Source organism: Urocitellus parryii, chromosome 10 (genome assembly GCF_045843805.1).
Source record: "Urocitellus parryii isolate mUroPar1 chromosome 10, mUroPar1.hap1, whole genome shotgun sequence".
In the NCBI taxonomy this organism is placed as follows: domain Eukaryota; kingdom Metazoa; phylum Chordata; class Mammalia; order Rodentia; family Sciuridae; genus Urocitellus; species Urocitellus parryii.
Genome location: NC_135540.1, coordinates 26,778,798 through 26,806,264, shown reverse-complemented (window position 1 = coordinate 26,806,264; position 27,467 = coordinate 26,778,798). Strand labels below are relative to the sequence as shown.

The following is a 27,467-nucleotide window of genomic DNA, read 5'->3' as shown; positions in this document are numbered from 1 at the left end:
AATCAAGAATCAATAAATGGGATGGATTCAAACTAAAAAGCTTCTTCTCAGCAAAAGAAACAATCAATGGGTAATAGAGAACCTACATTGGGGAGCAAAAATCTCTAGGATATGTAAAGAACTCAAAAATCTTAACACCAAAAAATCAAATAACCCAATCAATCAATGGGCCAAGGAACTGAACAGACACTTCTCAGAAGATGATGTACAATCAATCAACAAATACACGAAAAAAGTGTTCAACACCTCTAGTAATTAGAGAAATGCAAATCAAAACTACTCTGGATTTCCTCTCACTCACTCCAGTCAGAATGGCAGCTGTTATGAAGACAAACAACAAAAGTGTTGGTGAGAATGTGGGGGGGAAAGGCACACTCATACATTGCTGGTGGAACTGCAAATTGGTGCAGCCAATACAGAAAGCAGTATGGAGATTCCTTGGAAAACTGGGAATGAAACCACCATTTGACCCAGCTATCCCACTCCTCCGTCTATACCCAAAGGACTTAAAAATAGCATACTACAGGGACACAGACACATCAATGTTTATAGAAGCATAATTCACAATAGCTAAACTGTGGAACCAACCTAGATGCCCTTCAGTTGATGAATGGATAATGAAAATGTGGTATATATACACAATGGAATACTATTCAGCATTAAAAGAGAATAAAATCATGGCATTTGCAGGTAAGGGATGGAATTGGAGAAGGTAATGCTAAGTGAAGTTAGTCAATCCCCAAAAAACAAATGCCGAATGTTTTCTGATATAAGGTGGACTGACTCATACTGAGGTAGGGAGGGGGAGCACAGGAGGATTAGATGAACTCTAAATAGAGCAAAGGGGAGGGAGGGAGACGAAAGGAGAGGGCAAGGGGCAGGAAAGACGGTAAAATGAGATGGACATCAGTACCCTAAATACATGTATGAAGACACGAATGGTGTGATTCTACTTTGTGTACAACCAGAGATATGAAAAATTGTGCTCTATATGTGTAATATGAATTGTAATGCATTCTGCTGCCATGCATAACAAATTAGAATTAAAAAAAAAAAGAAAACCCAAATAAAAACTACAATAAGATACCACTATAATGGCTCAAGATAAAATAACTGGTAATAACAAGTGTTAATACATTGCTGGAGGGGATGTAAAAATGTATTTCACTTTGAAGAATTGTTTAGCAATTTCCTATACAAGTAAATACACATTTGACCATATAACTTATTCTATACCTAAGCACTGATCAAAAAGAAATTAAAACTAATGTTCTGACTTGTATGAATGACAATGATTTTGAATCTCAGAAATACCTGGAACCCCAAACTAGAAAATAAAATATCCACTAAAAGCTTAATAAACAAACTACAGCATATCCACAATAATGGAATACTCCTGAGCAATAAAAAGGAAAGACTTACTGACACACGACAGGACTCTGATTAATCTCACAACATATTGCAGGCACAAAAGGATACAGACTATTTGATTCCATTTATATAGAATGTTAGAACATAGTAAACTAACCTGTCATGACAGATCAGTGGTTGCCTGGGACAGGAGTGGTAGGGGAGGGGCTCAAGAAACTTAAAGATGATAGAAACAATCTCTATCTATCTATCTATCTATCTATCTATCTATCTATCTATCTATTTTTGGGTCCTGGGGATTGAACTCAGGAGCACTCAATCACTAAGCCACACCCCCAGCACTATTTTGTATTTTATTTAGAGACAGGGTCTCACTGAGTTGCTTAGCACCTTGTTTTTGCTGAGACTGGCTTTGAACTGGAGATCTTCCTGTCTCAAACAATCTATATCCTCTTGATGATTATGGTTCCCAAGTTTATACATTTGTAAAAATGCATTGGGCTATACATATAAAATGGGTATGCTTTTATTCTACATAAATTTTATATCAATTAACTGTTTATTTTGAAAAAAAGGGTAAAATTCCATTATATCACCTCAAACAAAAAGGATTTTTCCTGCAAGCCCCAAATCCACCCCCAGAACAACCACACCAGTCTGGTGGGGTGGGGTGATTCAAATCACAGTGCCAATCTACAAGGAGGGTCTGATTTGCAGCTCTACAACTCAGAAGCAAAAGAAGTTCCATCATTTGCCAAAATATATCCAGCTACAAAAAATAAATTATGACAATACTCATTGCAAAAATGATTGCATCAACCTGTCATTTTACAAACAATATTGCCTGACCTAGAATCTTAAAAATGTAAGTACTGCCTCCAAAAGAATATCTAAGCAATGGCAAATATCTAAAGAACAGCAGAGCATGAAATGCAACCACTAAGAAAAAAATCCCTCTGTACTCGTCTTAGATCTTTTAAAACAGCAATAGAGGCATAACTGGTTTGCCAAGTCAGACTTCAGCCAAGTACTAAGTTTATGTTGTTCTTTTTGGCTACCCAGTCCCAGCCCTCTCTCAATGTTGGGAAAAGTCTCCATATTTTGAGCTCTGGAAAAAGGCACAGCCTGCTTCATATAATATAAAACTGAAAATACCAGATTATCAAGACAAATATCTGGAAAACTGCAAAGACCCTTGCTTGGGGTTCCATTCATGGCTCCTCTGTTTTGTAGCTATGAACCTTACTTAAGTAAGATTCATAGTACTCTTTTTCCTTAGATAAATAATAATAGTATCTTCCTCATAGCATTGTTGTAGCATAAAATACATTGTTGTAGCATAGGTGCAGTGGCGCAGGCCTGTAATCCCAGTGGCTCAGGAGGCTGAGACAGGAGGATCAAGGGTTCAAAGTCAGCCTTAGCAAATGCAAGGCACAAAGCAACTCAAGGAGACCCTGTCTCTATAAAATACAAATTAGGGCTGGGGATGTTGCTCAGTGGTTAAGTGCCCCTGAATTCAATACCCAATGCCACCCCTGCCCCCGCCAAAACAGAGCTGGAGATATAGCTCAGTGGTAAAGCATCCCTGGGTTAAATCCCCATTAAAAAAAAAAAAAAGAGAGAGAGAGAGAATAAAGACAGCAAAGAATTTGGGGAAAGCAATAACTGAAGCAAGACCTCATTCAGCCATTGCAACTTCCAGCTACCAGAGACAGAGGTACAAACAATACAAACTGCTACACCTGGAGCTAAACAATGGCAGCAATGGTGTCCTGAATGGACCAGTGCTCAATATTCCTAGTGTATAGCCAGGATTCTAGTTTCCCAAGCCTCATGACACTTCTATCCTCTTAGTAATCCTTTTTCTCAGTGGATGAGCTAAAGCTGATTTCATTTGCTGTCAACTTAAGACTGGGACACCAATCTTACAAACAAGAAGTAGATAAATTTTAAAATGGTCTTCTAATATCTTTATGAATAGTTTTGATTTATTAGATAATTCTGAAATAGTGTGGCAATTTTTCAGAATATCAGAATACTATGAAACTTGTTTGACAGCTTTATGGTTCCTTTCTCTAAAACTAACAGTAATGATTAAAAGGTTGACCTTTCCTGAATGTTTATTATAGGCTAAACAATGTGCTAAACATAGACTAAACAATGTGCTAAACATATTACATGAATTACTTCATTTAGCCCTCACACCTGCTCTGTGGGATAAATATAATTTTCCCAATTTTACAGATGAGGTGACTAAGGCCTAGAAAAGTTAAGAAATTTAAACAAATTAAAATATTGGACCTTCTTACAAAAGAAGTCCTAAGTGAATAATAAGAGGTAACATTTAGTGAGTACTTACATGACACACACACACACACACACACACACACACACACACATATATTCAGGCATTTATATGAATCAAACCCACTGCTTTCTTGACTCCTAACAAAGATCCCCACTGAAGAAAGAGAAAGAAGAAAGAAGCCACAAATTTTCAACTCTAATTGTTCTAGTTATGGCTTCAGACAATGAAAGCCACAATACTTAGCGAACTGATTATGCATCTCAACTGAGACCATATTTTGTTTCAATATCAAAAAGCACAAATGCCATCTGTAATGGATGAAATTATTCAGATTTTTGTTTGCCTACAAAAAGAGAAAGCAATTCTATTAAATTCATAATTCAAAGTCTTTGAAATTTCCTTCTGTATTAGCAAAAATACAGCCTTTTGGAATGGAGGAACTTTAGATAAGGCAAAGGGAAGGGAGGAGAAATGAGGAGTAGCAAGAGGATAGAAATGATGGTGAAATGAGTTAGACATCATCACCCTAAGTTTCACTGGTGTGAAACCAGTGTCTTGAAAAATTGTGCTCTATATGTGCATTCTGCCATCATGTATAACAAATCAGAATAAATTTTTTAAAGTAAATAAATAGATAAATTGTGCAAAAAAAAAACAGCTAATCTACTAAAAAGTCAACATAGTTCAAAAGTATTAGGTAAATAAGCCTATGCACAAAGTTACAGGAACTAGCCAAAGAGTTATTACAAGTAATGATTTAAGGTCCAGCTCTGCCCCTTTATATACTTTACATAAGTCACATTACTTCTGAAACTTTTGTTTTCCTCATTATAAAATAAGATTACTAATCTCGCTTATATAACTATTGTCAGACAAATGTGTAACTACTGTATAACATGAAAATACCATGTAAAGAAGCTACAAGTATAGTTAAGTTCAACAGGACAAATACTGGAATAATTTCCACCAACACTGGTACAGGCTGAGCATTCCCAATTCAAAATGCTCCAATCTGAAATCTTTTGAGTTCTGACATGATACCACAAATGGAAAGTTCTACACTTGACCTCATAAGACAGGTCACAGTCATGTGTAAAATATTGAACCAAACTAACTTCAGATTATGCATGTAAGATGTATATGAAACATGAATTAATTCTGTGTTTAGATTTGGGTCCTATCCCCAAGATACTCATTTACGTACATGCAAATATTCCAAAATCTGAAGAAAAAAAAAAGAGCCCAAATCCAAAACACGTCTGGAAACATTTCAGAAAAAGTGGATACTTGACATGCATTCCTTTCTTAACCAGCATAGCTGTTCCTCAAAACCATCACCATGGGTACTCTGTACTTTTCTAAAACAAATTACAATCAGGATGAAGTTGGAATATGATTATAAATGTACTTGTTGTATCCCAATTTCCCCTTTATGTTATCCTGACAATTTCATAGTTTTAAGAGGCAAATGACTCTCAAACCTATTAATAAAGGAATAAAGCAAATGTGATAAAATCCAAATAATTATTGAACCTGGATGATAAGTATATGGAAATTCATTAAATTTAAATTTTTTCATTTTTTCATTTTTCTTGCATGTCTCCATCCCTCCCTCCCTCCTTCTACCAGCAATGAACCCAGGGGCACACCCCAGACCCCTTTTTTATTTTTTTTATTGCGGGTGGGATACTGGGGATTGAACTCAGGGGCACTCAACCACTGAGCCACATCCCCAGCACAATTTTGTATTTTATTTAGAGACAGGGTCTCACTGAGTTGCTTAGCACCTAGCTTTTGCTGAGGCTGGTTTTTAAACTCATGATCCTCCTGCCTTTAGCCTCCTGAGCCTCTGGGATTACAGGCATGCGCCACTGAGCCCAGCCACCTCCCCTCCTTTTTTTTTTTTAATTTTTATTTTTTATTTTGAGACAGGTCTCACTAGGTTATCCAGGCTAGCTTTGAACTTACAATCCTCCTGCCTCAGCCTCCTGAATATCTGGGAGTACAAGAGTGTGCTGGTTGTTACACATATTTCTTTCTTTCTTTCTTTCTTTCTTTTTTAGTGCCAACCCCGAACTTGTCTTTATTTTTCAATTACTGCTAACTGCAAACTGCAATTCAAATCTTCTTTAAACTTTCTCATCTTCTGCCAGTTGTTCTCATTTCTATGCCACACACAACAATCTTAGCTGCTAGTTGCCTCTTGAGCCACATTCCTCATACCTTTTCCTGACTCTTGGTTCCAAGCCAGAGTCCTCTTCACCGTTGCTCTAACACACCAAACTTTTTTTCGCCCTTGCTGTTTCCTCTGTCCGGGAGATGACATTCATCTCATTCAAATATCTGTTCAAACATCATCTCAAAAGGGCCAGCTATGAACAACCTATGTAAATTAGCACTCTTCATTACTCTTTAGCTCCCCAACATGTTTTACAGCAGGAAATATTACTTTGCATTATAAAATAACATGCAGCTGGGCACGGTGGTGCACATCTGTAATCCCAGCAGCTTGGGAGGCTGAGGCAGGAGGATCACAAGTTCAAAGCCTGCCTCAGCAACTTCGTGAAGCCCTAAGCAACTCAGTGAGACTCTGTCTCTAAATAAATCCAAAAAACAGCTGGGGACATGGCTCAGTGGTAAGGCGCCCGTGGGTTCAATCCCTGGTACCAAAAATAAAAATAACATGTCTGTTTTCAAAATGCCTCCCACGCATATGTCTACAACATAAAAGCTAACTCCTCAGCATGAAAAATTCTCCCTGAGACCAGAACTATCTTCTTTCAGATTATACTTCGTCAGATAAATCAAATTTACTCACTCTTCCCAAACATGTTTCTAAATTTTCCTTCCCTCAGCCTTGGCTCAAGCAATAAGCATTATCACTCACATGCTCAAATTCTACCCAAGCTCTACGACAGCATAATGCCACCACTGCTGATATTCCTGGTTGATATTCCTGTGAATAATCTGTATCACTCAAAAGGCATTACTATCCTGCGTTTTATTTATTTATAAATTTCCTCTATTGATCAACATAAGCCTTGAATGCAGAATCTGTATCCAATTTATTTTTTCGATCCCTGAATTACACAAAAGAATGCAAATATTTACCTACATTTTTCCTCAGTATTAGAAATTGGCATATATACTAGTGTTACTATACTGAGGGACAGACAAAATAAGTCTATAATCCCAAGCCACACTGTCTTTGCTTTCTTTTGTTGTTGTTATTAAAAATATACTTACCTGCTTGTTTTCCCAATTTCTTGCTTCTACCTTTAAATAATGTTTTTCTACTTAGTAAATAATCTTTTTCACTTTCATTTGGGTTCAAGTCATAACTCTGGTTCCTTAATAGCTATGTTAACCTTTCCAGTCTCAACTAATCTGTAAAATGGGGAGAAAAACCTCAACTGCCAAAAGTGTTATAGAGGCACTGAGATTACAAATGTAAAACCTACTACAATGCCTGGCAACCAATAGGCTCTCAGTGAATGGCTCAATTAACCTACCTTCTCTTTCTACTTGTAAGCAATCTGATCCAGAGATTTGGAAAAGCAGATTCAAATCAGAAGACTAATAAGAGGGAAATTTATTTTTTATCTTTTAAGTGATAAAAACAAGAAGTGGTACACATTAATAGAGTACCACCTGATGTTTCAATACGTGTATATATTGTATGCTCAGTTTAAACATATCTATTTCCTCATTTGTTATTTTATGGCAAAAAAATTGAAAATCCTTTCTCCTAGTTTCTTTAGATATATAGTACATAATTATTACCCAGAATAGCACACTAGAACTTCTAACTCCTACCTCCCTGTGTCTTAGTACTCACTGAGCAACCTCTCCATCCCTCCCTCTCCCCTATTCCCTCTAGTCTCTGGTAACTAACATTGTACTCTCAACTTCTATGAGATCAACTTTTATATATTTTACATATGAGTGAGATTACCCAGTACTTGTTGTTCTGTGCTTGGTTAATTTCACTTAATAATCTACATGTTGTCTAAAATGACAATATTTCATTACAAATAGGAAAAAAATCACAAAGCATTCTTAAATCTTAACTTTGGTTAATTATATACTCCTATAATGCTTTGAATTGGGGCACAGATTCAGCTTATGCTCACATACCTGGTCTGCTGTTATTACTACTATTATTATTATAGCATTCCCTTTGGACATGACATATTTGGGTATAGTTAAAAACACAGGGAATGGGCTGGGGTTGTAGCTCAGTGGCAGAGCACTTACCTAGCACGAATGAGGCACAAGGTTCGATCCTCAGCACCACATAAAATTAAATGTAAGTAAATAAATAAAAGTATTGTGTCCATCTATAAGTTAAAAAAATTAAAACACATACACACACAGAGGGAATGCCTAACATGGATTTTATGTTAACTTATGGACAAATTTGAACAATTCATTAATTTGCAGTAGTTTCCTTCAGACCACTGTTAACCAAACCTCACTCTCTGCCAAGCAGGGAATTTCTAGTTTAACATTTATCAGAGGAACATTCACACAAACAAAAGTCACATAAACAGAATACTTGCACTTATTATTATTTATTATGAATTATGAGTCCCGTCACTGGCTGTGCTGCCACTCTTTCCTGAAGCTCACAAATAAACTTTCCCCCTGATCATCTCTCAAGAGTACAGATTCAGAGATTGGGTCACTGAAAATCAAATCTGTGAAGTAAGACAAATAAGTACACATAATTCTCTACTTTCTCAGGATTACATACATCTAACAACACTGCTTTTCCAAATGATAAACAGCCAAGTTGTCATAAATTACAAAGAATTCTGAATTGTCTACAAATAATACATACTTGCCAAACAGAACTCATCTTTGATTTTCAGACTAAAAGTAAATTACTTGGTGCTAAATTCCTCACTGAGGTTTGTCACACAGGCAGTATCTTGTTCAAATAAAGCAATAATGCGCCTAGTACATCACTAGCTATATAAGTTACAAATTGGTAAGAAACACAGCTGAAGTCAGAAGGCCCCATGTTGAAAGCTACCCTCATCCATTCCTCTAGATCAGTCACCACTGCTCTGAAAGTTAAATTTGTTCAACAACAACAACAACAACAACAACAACAACAACAAAAGAAAAAAGAACAGCTGTTCTACTTACCTAAATGAATTACAGTGAGTCAATGTGGGACACCATGAAAGTGCTATGTGGTAAAATATTTAAGCACTACAAATATAATAGGCAATTATGACTGTTTCACATTCTATTTGACTTGAGTTCAATATAAAATTAATATTTCATAATATTTCTCCTTTGTCTAATGAATTAGAACAGTGGTTCTTAGTTCTACAGGTGATTCTATCAGAAGAAAAAAACTACATAAGGTCTACTGTCTACCACTCAGGTTCAACGAATCTGAAATTTGGTTTGAAAACACTATACCTGGATTCTGACACATAGCAAACCAAAGTGCTCTTGCGCAAAATATGAACCTACTACAACTATTATTTCAAGAGTAACTTATAGCGATTGTCACATTTCCTTTTTAAATAAGAACTTATACAGCTTTTATGTTTATTATTATGTGACAAGCTGTGGTCTAAAAATTTCAGATGCCTGAAGGCAAGTGTGACTTACTTGCCATTATGAAGAAATCTCTCCCTCCTCTTACCCTTTGTGTAAAAGAGTTTATTTATAGAATGGCACAAGTTTGAACAAATTAAGTTAGTCTGAAACCTTGATTGAGATGGACTGACTTTACAAAACAATATAACACCATCCAATCACCTCAGAATTAGACTTGACTTCTTCTGTGGCTGGTTTAGATGCACCAAGAGTAGCTGTATCATTGCTGCAGTCAGACATACCTAAAAGTAAAATGTGTTAAGCACATATTAAATCATTTAGTTAAAAGAGCTTTATTAGCCCACTGATATTCTTTCAAATATTCTACAGCATAACTAATTTATTTATAGTGAGAATTTGCTTTTCAAATTATCTACAATAATAAAAGTATCTATGGATTACAAGAAATAAATAATTCTAAAAACAAAAATTCAGGAAAAAGCACTTATACAGAATGATTACAAATAATTTCATAAAAATCACTTAGATATGAAACAATTCAAAAGATAAGACTGCCAACCTGATTTGACAGATGGAAAAATTGAGATCCAAAGATGTCTAAAGTTAAAATATTACCTGTGGCCTACACAAAACAAAATTCCAAACCAGAACTCAGACCTTCCCTACCCTGGTGGAGAGTGGTCTTTAATATTAATAACAGTGGTGACTGTTCATTGTCTAAGTGTAACACAAAACTCAGATTTTATTCAGTAAAAGTTTAATGAGCTATTTCTGCTTCTAATTTACTCAATAGGGAGAACATCAACTACATATGAAGAACTCTGCTAGGCACTAAGGGAAAAGAAGAGTAAAATCTATTGCAGATTCTAAAAGCAATCTCACTCTAATCAGGGAGTCATACATAAAAAATTATAAGACAATTAAAGTTACATACTATAATGCAAAGAAACAAATTTTTACTCCTGAAATACACTAGAGGGAACAATTTACTGTTTTCAAACAAAATTCAAGACATTAAGAAAATAATACAACATGACCAAGTGGGATTTATCTCAGGAGTATAGAACTGGTTCAATTAGGGAATCTATTATAGATACTATATTCATAAACCTAAAGGGGGACATTGCTTTCTCCACAAACACTGAGATGGAGTAAATCTGACAAAATAAAACACCTATTCAAAATAAAATACTCAAGAAAATATGAATTTAAGAAATACTTTCTCGGGCTGGGGATGTGGCTCAAGCGGTAGCACACTCCTCTGGCATGCTTGCCGTCCAGGTTCGATCCTCAGCACCACATACAAACAAAGATGTTGTGTCCACCAAGAACTAAAAAATAAATATTAAAAAATTCTCTCTCTCAAAAAAAAAAATACTTTCTCGGGGCTGGGATGTGGCTTAAGCAGTAGCACGCTAGCCTGGCATGCGTGCGGCCCAGGTTCGATCCTCAGCACCACATACAAACAAAGATGTTGTGTCCGCTGAAAACTAAAAAAATAAATATTAAAAAAAAATTTTAAAAAATAAGAAATACTTTCTCAACATAAAATATTTATCCACTTTAGTTCTACAACCATTATCTCAATTAATAAATAAAACAGGCATTTCCACTAATATCAGGAATAAGACAAAAACACTCACTATCTCCACTACTATTCACATTGTATTACAGGTATTAACCAATCTGACTAGTTAAGAGAAATCCCAAAGGAAATAGATATAGGTAAAATTATCTCTCTTTGCAGAGGATATGATAGTATGCTTGAAAGACCCCAAGGAATCAATGATAAAACTAAAAAATAATTCATTGAAATAGTAAAATACAAAATTAACAGATAAAAATCAAAAGCCTTCATACAAAAACTATATTCAGGGGACATAATGGCAGGGAAAATTTCACTTACAATAACAACCAAGAAGAAATACTGGGGCTGGGGATATAGCTCAGTTGGTAGAGTATTTGCCTCACATGCACAAGGCCATGGGTTCAATCCCCAGCACCACACACACACACACACACACACACACACAAAACAAAAAAAAAAAAAAAGAAGAAGATGAAATACTTAGGAACAAAGTAAGCAATGTATAAAACTTATATGAGGAAAAAAATGTTTAAGCATGGCTGAAAAACACTGAAGACTTAAGCAAAGGGAAAGACATTCCCTATTCTTGAACAAGATGACCACATCCAATGATACAAAAATACATATATATTGCAGCATTCTTTGTAATTGTAATTTATGGGAAACCGCCTAAGGCGTCTACACGTAGGAAAGTGATTGAAAACTATAGTATATCTAAACTGTGTAACTGTAAAAGGAAAAAAAAAGAAAAAGAAAAAGAAGACAATCTTCATATGATATGGAGTGATTACCAGGTCATGTCCCCTCTTATCCAGTTTCATTTTCTATAGTCAACTGTGGTCTGAAAACTTAAATGAAATTTTCCAGAAAATGAATAATAGGATCCTAAGTTTTAAATTGCTGATATCATAAAGAACGTAATGACATATCATACCATCCTGCTCCATCCTACTCAGGATGAATCATCCCTTTGTGTAGCATAGCCACACTACATACAGTATCTGTCCTGTGTATGCTGCCTATCATTTAGTCACTCAATAGATGTCTGTTATCAGACTGCCTGTTGTGGTACCACAGTATTTGTGTTCAAATAACCCTTATTTTATTTAAAAAGGACTCCATACACAAGTCTTGCTACTAATTCAGATATGCCAAAGAGATGCCATAAAGTGCTTCCGTTAAGTGAAAATACTATAATATATTTTGAGAGATAAAGGCACCACTATCATATATCATTTATTATAGTACATTTTATTAGTCTATTTTATTAAAATAGTCTATTTTATTACTATTGCTATATCTCTTACTGTGCCTCATTTACAAATTAAATTTTATCATACACACACACACACACACACACACACAAACACAGAGGAAAAAATTTAGTAAATATAAGGTTCAGTACTATCCAAGGCTCTGGGAAGGGCAGGTAAGAAAGGGGTAGAAAGATGTAGGGAAATGAAAAGAATAGGCACAGGGTAACCGAGGAAAAGGAAAAGTGACATTTCTGGACACATTTTTTTCTTTTTAAAAATTAATTCTGCCAGGTACAGTGGTGCAAACCTATGATCCCAGTGGCTTGGGAGGCTGAGGCAGGAGGATCATGAGTTTAAAGCCAGCCTCAGTAAAAGTGAGGTGCTAAGCAACTCAGTGAGACCCTGTCTCTAAATAAAATACAAAATAGGGCTGGGGATGTGGCTCAGTGGTTGAGTGCCCCGAATTCAATCCCCGGTACCACCCCCCGCCCAAAATTAATTCTGACTGTTAGAGCTATAGCAATTTTCAAATATACTATAAAAAAGTTTTTAATTAAAAAACAAACAATTAGAACCAGCCAGCATGGGGTGGGAACTCAAAATAGTACAGAGACACCAACAAATTAACTAACTGTATTATAATGAATAACCAAAAGAAGAAAGGGAAGAAAAATAAAGAAAATTAGAAATGGGTTTCTTGGGGATAAAGAAGTTATAAATAGGGTTGGGATTGTGGCTCAGAGGTAGAGTGCTTGTCTCACACTTGTGAGGCACTGGATTCGATCCTCAGCACCACATAAAAATAAATCAATAAAATAAAGGTATAAAAAAAAGATATGTTTTGCCGGGTTTCTGTTCTTGTGACTAAAAGGCTCAGGGGGTCACTCTAGTTAAACTGGGCTAACTGGGCTGCACGAAATAACCACACAAGCGACACGAATACCTTTTCTTTGGGGTTGCTGTGATGGCTCCTCTGACCTTAAGGGTCGGAAGAAAGAGAGAGAGAGAGAGCATGCGCTGACCCCTTTTATTGAGGAGAAGCTACTCAAATGAGGCTAGGGGTCAGGTTTCAGGGGGCTGAGTCTATCTTCATGATGTCCACTGTCAGCAGGTTGACTGACACCTGGGTAGGCCACACCCAAGGACACAGTAAGAGGAAGGGACACACACAAGGCACTTCCATGGAAGATTCTATCCTAAACAGGGCAAGGGGTTCTATTACAAAGGAACAGGTGAGCGTAGCTCCACCCATGGGGCTGTAGCAAGACACACCCATTTCTGTGACTGAGCGCCTTAGCACCCAGCTGGGGAGTATAACTCAGTTACCTGTAAGGTTGGCCTCCCACAATGTTTGTTTAAAAAAAAGAAGTTATAAATAAAGAAAGAAGAAATGCTAAAATTAATTCTGTGGTATTGGACTGGAATCAGAGACATCAGTATAAATTCGTATTTATTATATTTGTAGTATATGCACATAAATATTTATGTGCATTAGTTTACTTTCCTAGCTCTGTTCACTAAGGAGCCTAGAAGCAAAGACTGTATAGTGATAATAAGTGTATCTAGTGCCCAGATTTTGGTTTCTAAATACTTCAATAAAAAGAATCAAGGCTCTTAGACAAAGTAGCTGATTCTAAGACTGAGGCAGGAAAATACAAAATGGGCTGGAACATCATCTTATGTCAGAAACTAAGAAAACTCTAAAAGAAAACAAAAAGGGTGAGGGGTTGTCCAAAGAACACAGGAGCCATTAGTGCTCCTTAAGAAACTGAGCAACAGGGGCTGGGGATGTGGCTCAAGCGGTAGCGCGCTCGCCTGGCATGCGTGTGACCCGGGTTCGATCCTCAGCACCACATACCAACAAAGATGTTGTGTCCATTGAGAACTAAAAAATAAATATTAAAAATTCTCTCTCTCTCTCTCCTCTCTCACTCTCTCTTTAAAAAAAAAAAAACTGAGCAACAAAATTTGAGGCTGGAGTTGTGGCTTAGTGATACAGCATGCATGAGGCACTGGGTTCAATCCTCAGCACTACATAAAAATAAAAGTATGGTGTCCATCCACAACTAAAAATATATTTTTTAAAAAAAGAAACTGAGCAATAAAATAAAGGATAGCACTGAATTTAAAAACACAGAACAAGCATTAAGGAGTCCATAATGACATAAACAAGTAAACAGGAGAAAAAGTGACTCTTCCTTACAAAGGAACCTCAATTAAAATATAGAAAGGAAATAAGAGCAAACAGAAACATTATCAGGCACATATCACAAATGTTGCCGACAAGATCCTCTCAGTAAATGCTAAAATGTTTTCATATGAAAGCACTGTACAAACACAAATTAAGAGACATGCTAAAAATTAACTGATCTATTCTCTTCAAAAGTATCATGTTTGTGTAAGACAAAGATAGAGTAAGATACTTACAAATTAAAGAAGACAATGGAGAAATTACTAAATTCAATATGAGTTCCTGGATAAAATCCCGGAACAGAAAAAGGGAGTAGTTGAAAATTTGGCTTAATTCTAATAAGGTCTGCAGTTTAATGAATAATATTATACCAATGTTACTTCCTACTCTTGATAATTACAGTTATGTAAGATATCAGCATCAGGGGAAATGGGGTGAGGAAACTTTTAATGAGTGAGAATTCTATATACCCTACAACTCTAAATGCACTTAGGGTCTAAGGCCCCTGGGAAGAATTCTCTGTACTCTTTCTGTAAATGTTCTATTTATAAGATTAATTTTTTTAAAATAACAAAAAATTTTGAACAAAGGTAAAGGAATTACCCTTAGATAAAAGGTGGCAATCTCTTTGACTATGGTATCTTGCCTCAAAAGAGGAAGGAATCTGTAGAGACAGTGAAGAGTAGAATGTCAAAAAAAAAAAAAGAACATTAAGGCAGTTCATTTTTGCAATCTTCTACTTTCTTTTAAAATAGAATTTATCATCTGCTCCCTAATATTAAAGTAATACCAATTAGGAAAATAGCTCTAGAAAAAACCAAATAACTTGAGGCAGACAGGGAAACAGCACAAAACTGAAAATTGGCTTGGGATGTGGCTTATTAGTAGAGCGCTTACCAGAGTATATGCAAAGCTTGGGTTGGATCCCTAGCAAATAAATAAATAAATAGATAGATAGATAGATAGATAGATAAATAAATAAATAAATAAATGGAGGAAAAAAATTTTCCAAGAATTGCAAGGAAATATACTAGATCTTACGTTATTAATATTTTAAATGCTTTGAATTACTTTACAATTATTTTGTAAAGATATGCTTGTTTATAAGTTTGATGACTAACAGAAATAAGAGTGAAAAGATTTAAAAGTTAATGACTTGTAATTTGTGCTGTTTAAGATATACATTTTAGGGTTATAGCTCAGTGGCTGAGCACTTGCTTAGTAAAAGCAGGGACCAGGGTTCAATCTCCAGCAACGTCCCTTCTCAAAAATATATATTTTCTGATATTTATATGAGTTCAGTTATCTTTAAAACAAAAAAAATTAATTACTACTATAAAACTACCACTTATATTCAAGCTCCACAGGTAGTTATACTAGAAGCCAAAAATGTCATTAAGTCATTTCCAGGGTTCATCTTCTATAATTAGCAGAGGTATTCGTGAAACAATGAGCATAAGGAGAAAAGCCTACAAAGAAAATTACTAATTAGCATCTGTAAAGATGTATACATAGTATCACCTGAAGTTTATAAGTCATCAAACTGGGGCTGTTTTGATTTTACTATGAAAAATCATCTTTCAATTTTGTAAGCTGAATAGAATAGGTCTATCCAGAGGGAAAACATATAAGAACTTTTAATGAGGAAAAATTCTATACCCTATAACTCTTAAATGCATTTAGGGTCTTAGAACCCTGGGAAGAAAGCAGGAAGCATGAATTCTGCCAGATCCCCAGAGACAAGAGCGTATGATGAAACAAAAGACAAAAACAAAAACCCACTCCATGTACAGTCAATGATGCCGCTGAACTCAGCTGTCTGATACTAAAATATCTATGGGATGAGAGTTGTTGAACAGAAATCATAATTTAAGTACTCATATACCATTAGAGGTCTAAAATAGTATGCCCAAGACACAGGGAGGCAGACACAAACAGGAAAAACATGGCAGATCACACTGGAATATGAATTTAGTAAAATAAGTATGTTAAGGAAACCAAAGCAAAATTCACTTGTAGGGGCTGGGGATGTGGCTCAAGCGGTAGCGTGCTTGCCTGGCGTGCGAGCGGCCCGGGTTCGATCCTCAGCACCACATACAAACAAAGATGTTGTGTCCGCCAAAAACTAAAAAATAAATATTAAAAATTCTCTCTCTCTCTCTCACCTCTCTCTTTAAAAAAAAAAAATCACTTGTACAAAACAGTACACATAAGTCTTCAGAGAAATTTACTGATTTTTTTAAAATAATAAATCTTCACAGAAATGTCTTGAGTTATTCTTTGAATAGTTAAAAAAAAGTTTGAGAAGTACTATAAATAACAACAACATATGGAATGAAGGAGTTCCAATTGGTGAGTCAAGGTTAAATACAGAACACTGAGCTGAAAGTAGCAAGACAGGCTTGCTTTGATCTAATCTTGCTGAGCTTCTTTGACTGTTCTGTGACATTCCGGAGTCTGGTTACCATGCTAAAGATTAAAGAAAGTGGCTCTATCTCTCTCATTCTCAACAGAATCTATTAGAATATGTCTACCCTTTCTCATTCATGAAGAAATGGTAAGAGAATACTAAGGTTTGTTTTGATTTCATAATTCAATATTAATTTTCAAGTTGAACTTACTTTTACAGCAAAAAAATTAGAATTAAAATATATAATGACTCAAATAAAAAAAACACGTTTAGAGTTGAAAATATCCAAAATACAGAAGTCTTCCGTTTCATCAAAACAACTTAAAATAATTTTGTTTTCTATAATGACAGCTCTCCTAAAAGAAAAAAAATACTTTCCCTACTGTCCAATTCAAATGATAGTGGGCTGAAAATGGCTTAACATGTAGTACGTTCAAAGCGTATTACATTTCCTTTCATAAACAGAATAACCAAATAAAAAGAAATAAGATAATACAGAATCACCTCATGTTTCTGTGTTTATATTAATTACTATAACTATGGTAACTATAAAAGCTGTTTTGACAGACATCTACAAGTCCTATAGTTCAAGTTGCTTATTAAGATTAACACAAAAGAGCTCATGGTAAAGCGCTTGCAAGCACAAATCCCTGGGTTCAATCCCCATCTCCAAAAAAGAAAAGAAAGGGGGGAAAACCCAAAAAAGATAAACACATAAGATAAATTCAGATACTTGGACCAAATACAGTTAATTCTTAATTACATTTAGTAAAGAGAAATAATTTAGCAGTCAATCTAACATATTCAATTATGCCCATCTCCACCATCATAATCAATTTCTAACTAAGTAACAAAATTAACTCTTTGGAGAAGACTTTTTCTTTTCCTCCTTCAGACTGTGTTACAGAGAAACTAAACGATAAGACTCTCCACGCCTATAATCCCAGGAGCTCAGGAGGCTGAGGCAAAAGGATTATGAATTGAAAGCCAGCCTCAGCAACTAAGAGAGGCACTTAGCAACTCAGGGAGACCCTGTCTCAAAATAAAATATTAAAAAAGGGCTGGGAATGTGGCTTAGCAGTTACACACCCCTGGGTTCAATCCCCGGGACCACAACAAAACTAAATTGCTCTCTGAAAAGAAAATTGGCTGTAAATAAACTAAATTATACAGTGAATGGTGGCTGAATTCTTCACACATGGCCAGCTGAGTTCCAGAATATAAGCAGTGAAGCCAACCCAAAGAGAACCACTGTTTTTAGTGTTTGTTATAACTGAATTCACTCAAAGACCAAATAGGTTATTGGGTATTATAAGTATGAATTGTTTTTCTCCCTTAGCAATGAATAATTGGAGAGTTACTTTATTAGAAAATTACCAAAACCATACCAAATAAATTCATTCAAAATTCATAGATAATTTTTAAAAATATTTATTTTTCAGTTGTAGTTGGACACAATACCTTTATTTTATTTATTTATTTTTATGTGGTGCTGAGGATCGAACCCAGGCCCTCGCACGTGCTAGGCAAATGCTCTATTGCTGAGCCACAATCCCAGCCCCATAGATAATTTTTTTCCAATGGAAAAAAATTCATGGTAAATAACCTGAATATCACTTAATAGATACAGATTATTACAAGCAATGTGCATATACATCAGTTAGTATACAACCATATATTTCCTTGTTCTGTCTGATGTGAGGGCCTAGAAACAATGACATCTCAGTAGTAATAAGCATACACAGAGCTCAGGTATTAGTTTCTATTCATTCTCTAAGAAAAGGAACCAGGGCTCCTTGGAGAAATGGCTGATTCTAGGACTGGGGCAGATAATATACACCAAGATGAGCCTGGGGCATGTTGTTGTGTCAGAAAATTAAAAAAAAAAAAAATGTTCAAAAGTCAAAAAGAAAATCACCATAAACCTCACAATGATGGGGGTATGTCACAGGAATGTAGCATTAACTAAAAGCACTCCAAATGGCCAAAGCTAGAACGATATGAGCAAAAAAATAAACTACCAGATTATAACTCAGAGTACAAAATAAATATCCATGAGTCAATACTTATTCAAATGAATAAATTAATAAATGGGAAGAAGAGATAAGTTTCCCTTATGGAATATTTCCCAAAAGTTTACATAAATACTTGACCCTAAGGAAATAGAACATAATTCCCCATTCTCCAACTGTGTACTTCACTAAGAGATTCTCTTCCAAGAAGTACAATTTACAAAGGAGAGGGAAAAACAGTAATTTCATAGTGGATAAACGTGACAAGCCAAGTGTTCAAGGTTTGACATCAGCAGTGCTGAAGAGTACTGCAGTAGGATACTCTCAATACATGATGGAAATGGCACTGTGGTCTTCTTCCCCCAAACACATTCATCAGTCTCATCATGAGAAAAACATCAAATAAATCCCAGTTGAGGGAAAGTGTACAAATATCTGACTCATAATCTTCAAACCTGTCTAAAACAAGGACACAAGATAAACTGTCAAACCAAAAGAACACATGACAACTAAATAGATTATACTACCCTAGACGAGACCGTGGAACAGAAAAAGGACATGAGGGGAAAACTAAGGCAATGTGAATAAAATACAGATTTAGTTAACAATAATGTGTTAATATTGGTTCATTAATTATAACAAATATATCATAATAATGAAATGTGTTAATAATGTTAAAATAGGAAACATAATTATATGTCAATAATCTAATATTATTTAGTAAGTATATTTATTAACAAATTTATTAATGAATATGTTCATAAAAGGTATGGGATACATACAACCTCTATACTACATTCACAATAAATCTGTTAAATTTAAAACCATCTAAAAATAAAAACTTACTATAAATAATCAAAGAACATGTTATATTTTATATAACTATTAATAATCTGGTTCCGCATATTTGAAAAGCTAGTTGGCAATTTAACTCTTTTATTTTTTGGTACTGGGGGTTTCAACCCCAACCCCCTTCCTCACACCTTTTTTTTTTTTGTATTGGGGATTGAACCCAGGGGCATTTAACCACTGAATCACATTTTTTGAGACAGTTTTGCTCAGTTGCTCAGGGCCTTACAAAATTGCTGAGGCTGGCTTTGAATTTTTGATCCTCCTGCCTCAGCCTCCAGAGCCACTGGGATTACAGGCATGCGCCACCATGCCCAGCCCAACCCTTTTTATTTTGCATTTTGAGGCAGGGTCCCACTAAGTTGCCCATGCTGGTCTCGACCTTTCAATCTTCCTGCATCAGCCTCCCAAGTTGCTGGGATTACAGGCATGTGCCACAGTATCCAGCTAGCTTCTACTATTTTAATGACTATGTTTATAAAAATTCACATTCAAAATCTTATATTACAGGGCTGGGGATGTGGCTCAAGCGGTAGCGCGCTAGCCTGGCATGCGCGGGGCGCTGGGTTCGATCCTCAACACCACATAAAAAAATAAAATAAAGATATTGTGTCCACCTAAAACTAAAAAATAAATATATTTTTTAAAATCTTATATTACAAAACTCCATTTGCTGAAATCTTTACAACATCAAATTAGAAAATTAATGAATTGATATTTAGGGGTCAAGTCCTGACCTAGGTTTTAGGAATCCAAAAATGGGTGAAAAAAAGACAACTAGATATTTAGATTTTGTTCCTACCTTCATAGGGTTTATAGGCCACTGAAGAGAAAGGCAACCTTATAATCAAATAAATAAATGTCATTTGTAGCTTTGGAAATGTATGATGTTATTACCTTATCTAGGAGGTTAGAGTATTCCCTAAAGAAGCAAAACTTTAGCTAAGATGTGAAACTGGCATGACCAGGAGTTAACAAGTGAAGTGAAAGAAAAAAAGAATGGTCCAGACAAAGAGAAAAGCATGTGCAAAAACCGTGCAAAAACAGGAGGGAGTAAACAAAATACAAAGGACTAAACTAGGCCAGCATGGGTGAAGTGGGGAGTTAGGCAGAACATGGCACTCCTGAGGCTGGGAAACTATGCATTGTTAGGGAGTTTTATTTTTACTCTAGAAGCAATGGAAAGCCATAGAACAATTGAGGAAGAGAATGAAAATCAGACATATTTCAAAATTAATTATTGTGCCTTCAGGATGGATAACAGATTAAAGAAGAGCCAAAAGTAGCCAAGAGGCTACTGAAATTTCAGTCAAGATAATGGTAACAAGCTTAAGTGGTGTTAGTGGGAATAGGAATAGATTCAAATGACATTTAGAAAGTAAGATTAATAAAACCTGTAGATGCATTTATTGTCTCAGAGAAAGGGATATAAGCATCACTCCTAATTTTCTTGATTATAAAATGAAAATATAGTGGCATCTTTCACTTAAAAAAAAGGAACAAAAATAGAGGACAAGTGTTTGGGGGGTTGGAGAAGAAGGAAGGGAAATCAATTTAGTTTGATACATACTAGATTTGGGATACCTTTAAGATATTTAAGAAGTTGTCAATCAGACAACAAGATATATAGATCTAGAGCTCAAAAGAGAAAACACGCAAGTCCTGAGAAAAGCTGACATCTTTATCCTAGAAAAGCAGCTAACTATAATCCCCATGTATCCAAGAAAAACATTAGACTTAGACTTTGGCCATCTGGATTTAGTTAAAAAGCTGAGAGAGAACATGGCAATAATATTTCATCAGCTAAAACAAAAACTGCAAGGCACCATGGAAAACACAGGGATTTTCAAAATCTTACTTCAGTAATATAATAATTATGTAAGGAATATATAGCATTTTAAAGTTTTAGCAGGCTGGCAAATGTTTTTGGTAATGTTCCAAACCTTCATTGTCCAATAAAGCAGCCACGAGGCAGCTACTGAGCACTGAAATGTGGCTGGTGCAACTAAGGAACTGAATTTTTTATTTTATTTTATTTCAACTAATTTAAACAGCCACATGTGGCTAGTTACTATCGTATTAGAGCAGGTTTAGGGCTTCCTCCTATATTTCATCTGATTCCTAACAGCTTCTTCTCAAATTAATTGGGAAGAGACATGAGGGTTAGAGGGACTGGGGAGTAGAAGAAACTTTTATTCTATCTGTGATTAGAATTTTTCTTTCAAGAACATACAGTAAGGGGCTGGGGATGTGGCTCAAGTGGTAGCGCGCTCGCCTGGCATGCGTGCGGCCCGGGTTCGATCCCCAGCACCACATACCAACAAAGATGTTGTGTCCGCGGAGAACTAAAAAAAAAAATAAATATTAAAAAAAAAAGTGGAGGGAACTTTATTATAAAAAAAAAAAAAAAAAAGAACATACAGTAATAGGGGCAGGGGATGAAGTTCAGCAGTAGAGTGTTGCCTAGCATGCACAAGGTCCTGGGTTTGATCCCCAGCACCAAAAGAACACAGAGTATATAGTACTTTCATTTTTATTTTTAATTTTAAAAGTAATCAAATGCTATATATAAAAGTAGAAAGTACAGAAAGAGAAAAATAAAAATCATCTATAAGCCCATCTTATACTATATTCACCAATTAAAAAAAAGAGAGAGAAAAGAAAAAGAAAAAAACAACAAGAGAAATAGTCTACAATTAACATTTAGCCATATATTAAGATGATCTACATTTTTAATCCTTTTGTTAGAATTACCTAAACACTAATGGCTCAATGGCCCAAGTTACTTTCTTTGAATTTTACTGCATTTCTCTTTTAATCCACTTTTACTCAAAAACCTTGGAAATCCTGCTAAACTGCCATCATCTCAAAACTGTGAAGATAAGCTCTTGACAGTCCACTTGACCATTTCCTTTACCAGCACCACCACCATCCCCTGCCATCAATGACACACTTTAACTGGAACCTGATCACCACTCTCAATGTCCTGGAATTATTTAATCACTATAGTGATTTAGAAAGCCAGAGTAACACTTAATAAATGATAACTATTATGGAGCTCTAAGTGCCTAGAGACTGACTCAGAAAATGGAAATAACAATCAAAGCAGATAGGGTCCTGGCCATCTTAGAGATTAAAGGTCCCTTCCTGAACCCCTAAGGATTCTTTCTACCTAGCACGTGAATTCTTGATCCATTGACCTTGTACAAAGCACTTTACCTAAATCTCAATTTCTTCATTTCTAACGTGGCTATGGTATTTGTTCCACTAAATGACATGGCTGGAATAAAAATAGAACATATATGAAAGTGTTTTATAAATTATTACATGCTAAACAAACAAAGGTATTAAACATGGAGTAACATTTTCTTCTCTAGTTGGTTTCCAACCAACATGCCAAGAATGGATTACAGATGTGCTAAAATACTGTCCCACTGTTTTATCCCCAAAAACTTTCAGAAAGCTAGGGAGGGCCTTGCTACACACATCACAAATGTAAATAATTTTGTATGTGTGCTATGATGCAGAAAAGTTTGGAAACCTTGCCCTAGAATTCTATCTCATGCTAGCAGAAATGGGGCTTGACCAACCGACTTTCCACTCTGCATGATTTTAGGCCTCACTCACAAATCTGTTGCTCTTACAGTACCGCTCCAAAATCTGTTATTGCTCCCCAAAGGATTAAAGAAAATCAATCATGAACATCTATTGCTGCTAGTCCAAAGCAATAGAGGATAAAAATGAAACCAAACAAAAACTCTTAGTTCAGAAAATAGCAATGATAAAACTGTATTTTCACAAAAGAATTGAGCAATTACTAGTTTTACAACTACCTTCAAAGCCCAAAACATTCTAAAAATTTAGTTTTGGTAACAAATCTTTGTCTTTTGAGAAAAGATATGATTTCTTCCAAATACTGAATCACTGTGGGCTAGGGATGTAGTTCAGTGGTAAAGAATTTCCCTAACATGCACAAGATTCTGGATTCTATTCCCAATACCACCAAAACAAACAAACAAAGCCCAATACCCAGTTATTCAGACTCTGGTGACTAAGGTGAAGTGACAAAGGTAGAAAAGAACTTTACCATATGTCTCAATATGAGTTAACAGTAGTATCAGAAGTGGATTTCAAAGCAGATTGCTTCTCAGAAGAACAGTATTCACTTAAATAGTATGTTTGTATCAGTGACCTGAAAAATTGTGCTCTATAAGTGTAATATGAAATGACTGGCATTCTGCCATCATGTATAATAAATTAGAATAAATTTTTTTAAAAAAGTATGTTTGTTAGGAGGAAAATAATTTATAAAAAGATCATATGTTCCTTTTTAGGAGTCAACTGCTAACAGAACTAAGCAACACCTGCCTATGACCATCTTAAGACAAAGGTTTAGAAGAGATAGATGAGAGGGGAATGAGAGGTAGGAGAAAGAACAGAAAATAAAGAGGGAAAAAATATATACATATACTTTTGTCTTACAGAAAATAGTTGAGAATCTGATAGAGATATTAAGTGGCTTCTATGACTGTGTAAATGTAGTAGAAACCATGTTAGATCCTTTGTTTTATAAAGCCTTTTTCATACATCCCAGAAGTAATGTTGGCATATATTTTTAGATTATCATGGACCTTAAGTCATTATCTTCCAAAGTATGTGGAAATAACTCACTTTTTTAGTCTGTTCATCTATAGGTATATTACCTTAAGTTCCCTGCTTAATATATACCTTTCTCTACCCCAAGAGAAAGGTATATACTAAGCAGGGAACTATACTGAAATTTGTTTATGCTTAAATATGGGTTTTGATGTAAAAAGGTTATTATTTATAACTTATTTTCACATTTCCCACCCCTGTATGTCATTAAGGAACACAACGCACCCATAGATTTATATCCATCTTCATGAGAAAACTCTATAGATGACCACTCTATAAGCCCTGTTCAAGTTCACTTCTTTTTGTCATACTTTTCAGTAGGACATTCAAGTAATTGTTCATCCACTGAAGAGCAATAAAAGAAAAGACCTTTTCTTAATGTCTGACAGAAAATCAGGTGACATATCCCCAATTCATTCCTGAAAGAATGTAATGGAAGTATAGTAGCTGTCTAAAGTAGTGTGCGCCAGACACCTAGGATCAAATGCTGGCTCTATCAGTATAATTCAGAACAGATTATTTTAGCTTCAGTTAGCCATTTGTATCAGTCTCTTCATCTATAAAAACAGGGGGGTTAGTCCCCTTACAAAGTTGCTAAGAGGATTAGATGAAATAACCATGTAAAGCACTTAGCATAAATTCTGGCACACAGGAGGCAAAACAAATGTAACTGTCACTATGGTGTTGGATATAATTTATCTTCTGAAATTGTCATTACCTTAGAAAGAAACTAATTTTAACATAACATTCTTTACAAAGTTATGTTAACTGCTCCTCCAAGTTAGGATGCTATATAAAAGGAAGATTATTTTGTGAGCAAAATGAAACCAGAAACTGGTTAGACAGATTCTGATAAGCTATATAAGTCCTCAAGTTCTAAAATTATATGACATAAGGTTCAAACCTTTAGAACTTTAACCTTCAATCAAAAAACATTTCATGGGTTGGGGAATATAGCTCAGTTGTAGAATACTTGCCTTGCATGCATAAGGTAAGCAACACACACACACACACACACACACACACACATTTACTTGACAATCAATCAGAAAGTATGCACTCTAAAACTTGAGTTTGGAAAGATTCTAACTTACTTAAAAGAAAGAAACAATCATTAAAATATCTAACCTAGGATGGAGGGAGAGAGTTTGTCAAGTTAAGCAGCAACTTAACAAAGGTTTAGGATCCACACCACTGAAATATCTTATTTTTTCTTCCTTGCAAAGCTAGAGCCCAAGGTAAATACAAAGTGGAAAAATAACAAATGAAAGAAAAGTACAACCAAAATTTAAATCTTTTACTCAGGTGAACCTAAGCACATCAGTTTATTCATCCCTTGGATCACCAAAGCACTGGCTATAGTGTGCTTAGAAACCTCAAACCACAAAGCAGGAACTAAATAAATAGACAGTGTCACTTCCTTCTGTAAGTCTAGGAAGGAATGTAGACACACTGAAGTTATGAAGTACTTGGAGATTTCAATATCAAGTTGGAATCCCTACATTCTACTCACCTTGGCCCCAAACAAGCCACTTACAGTTTGGGAAAATAACAGCTCCACCAAAAGCTCTGTTTTCACTGACTTCAGCAAGACACTAAGTAGTGGTTTTAATCTATTTAGACATATATCTCTTTTGAGAATTTGAGAAAAGGAATGGACATTCACTCCAGAGGGTGATTGGAAAAAGGCACTCAAACACCTGTCATATGATTTCAAGGACAGGGACCAAGAAGACCCCTGAAAATCCACAGACCCAATTCATAGCCCAGAATCAAGTCAAATCATAAACTAAGGAAAACTAATATACTGATTTAAAAAAGAACCAAAGTAACTGAGGCAGCGATCTTAACCCAGAAAATAAATTTAGAATAGAAATATTGTCTATTTTCCCAGATAATGTTGTTGGACTTTATGGCTGGGAAAGGGCGTTGGTTACGTTGAACAAGGAAAACAAAAACGGAAGAAAAGTATGATTAAAACAGTACTAAAATATAGTTGACTGTACTCACTCTGAAAGAGCAGTAATGAAGCGGCCAATCCCTGCAGCTGGCTAAACGTAACCCATAAAGGCCTGGATGAACATAACCAATCTGGTGCACCTTTCTGTCAACGAAGTTAATTAAATGGCAAACGTGAACACACCCTTCCAGGTGAAAGCACACGTTGAAAAGTCCTGCAGATCTTCCATTGTTTCCTTATCAATTAAGAACTGAGGAAGCATACTCTGGGAGAAAATAGACACAAGAAACAGAAATCCTAAAAGGGTGGTTAAAGGATCTGCTGGAAGTGTAAAGCACAAACTTTTTTGAGATCAAAGAGTTCAAGGGGAAGATAACAACAAAGCCAAGGAAGCAATAATAAAGAGAGGAAAAAGTCTAGAGTTTAGAAACTGTTCAAAAGAAAAACTTCCTTTCCTAGACACGTAAGCAGCAATAACTGGGCAAAGAGGGACGGACCAGAAGACAGGGCCACAAGTCCCTTTCTCAAACTCCAGCAATCCTTAGACGTCCTCACAAGCACAGTCAAGTCTTGGAACTTCCATGGGCAGGGCTCCTCCCTGCACCACTGCCAGGCGAACCTCTCCAAGGGACTATCACTATCTCCCTTCCTCTCAACTGGAGAGAGGAAGTGGGGAAATGCAAACTGGGGAGGAGAGAAATGAAAGTTGGACACCAAGCCTGAAGGTGGCCCACTCCGACACTTCATCACGATCTGGACCCTGCAGCCCTCTTCCACTCATTGCATGCAAACCGAGGGTGCCAACCCAAAGGGCCGTCCTGCTCCCTCAAGCGACTGTTTCTGGGATACACTCGGCAGGACTGCAGGAACCACGGGGCCGAAACCGAAGGCAGAATACTGGCCCGATAGTGTACAGACTAAGGATAGAAGTGCTCGGGGAAAAGTCCGGAGAAGTGAAGCCCGAGGCAACGTGTCCGCCCTCAAAGCATCTTTCCCCCGCCTTCCCCCCGCCTCTTCCCCGGCGGGCCCGCACCGCCCTCACCTGTCTGCTGGGAACCCGGCACCTCTCAAGTAGAAGATTATCCTGCGGCTGCTCTCTGGAATCGCCTCAACTCGAGCAAGAAGTGAGCGGAAACGCGACCCGGACCTTTTCCTTCTTCCCCTCCCCCACGCACCTCGGATCCTCGGGGGCGGGGAACAACTGCAGCTGTCACAGGCTCACACTGACCAACCGCCGAGGACACTCGGACCAGCGACCTCTCAACCCAGCCTCCAGAACCAGCACC

The 27,467-nt window shown here is 36.1% G+C and overlaps 1 protein-coding gene across 7 annotated transcripts in view; it reads right to left on the bottom strand.

Moving 5' to 3' along the window:
- Arfip1 (ARF interacting protein 1) overlaps positions 1 to 27,467 on the bottom strand; it is a 118,877-nt gene extending 91,410 nt beyond the window's left edge. For 3 of the 7 annotated variants that reach the window (XM_026384716.2, XM_026384719.2, XM_026384717.2), the window contains exon 1: positions 27,224 to 27,467. Coding sequence is in view for 3 of the 7 variants with exons in the window: in XM_026384715.2 (XP_026240500.1) it covers positions 9,461 to 9,538 (78 nt within the window). In the remaining 4 variants the exon portion in view is untranslated. Of the gene's footprint in view, positions 1 to 9,460; positions 9,541 to 26,231; positions 26,299 to 27,223 lie in introns of those variants that run through there. The other 4 variants (XM_026384715.2, XM_026384721.2, XM_077803424.1 and 1 more) reach the window with 3 other exon arrangements.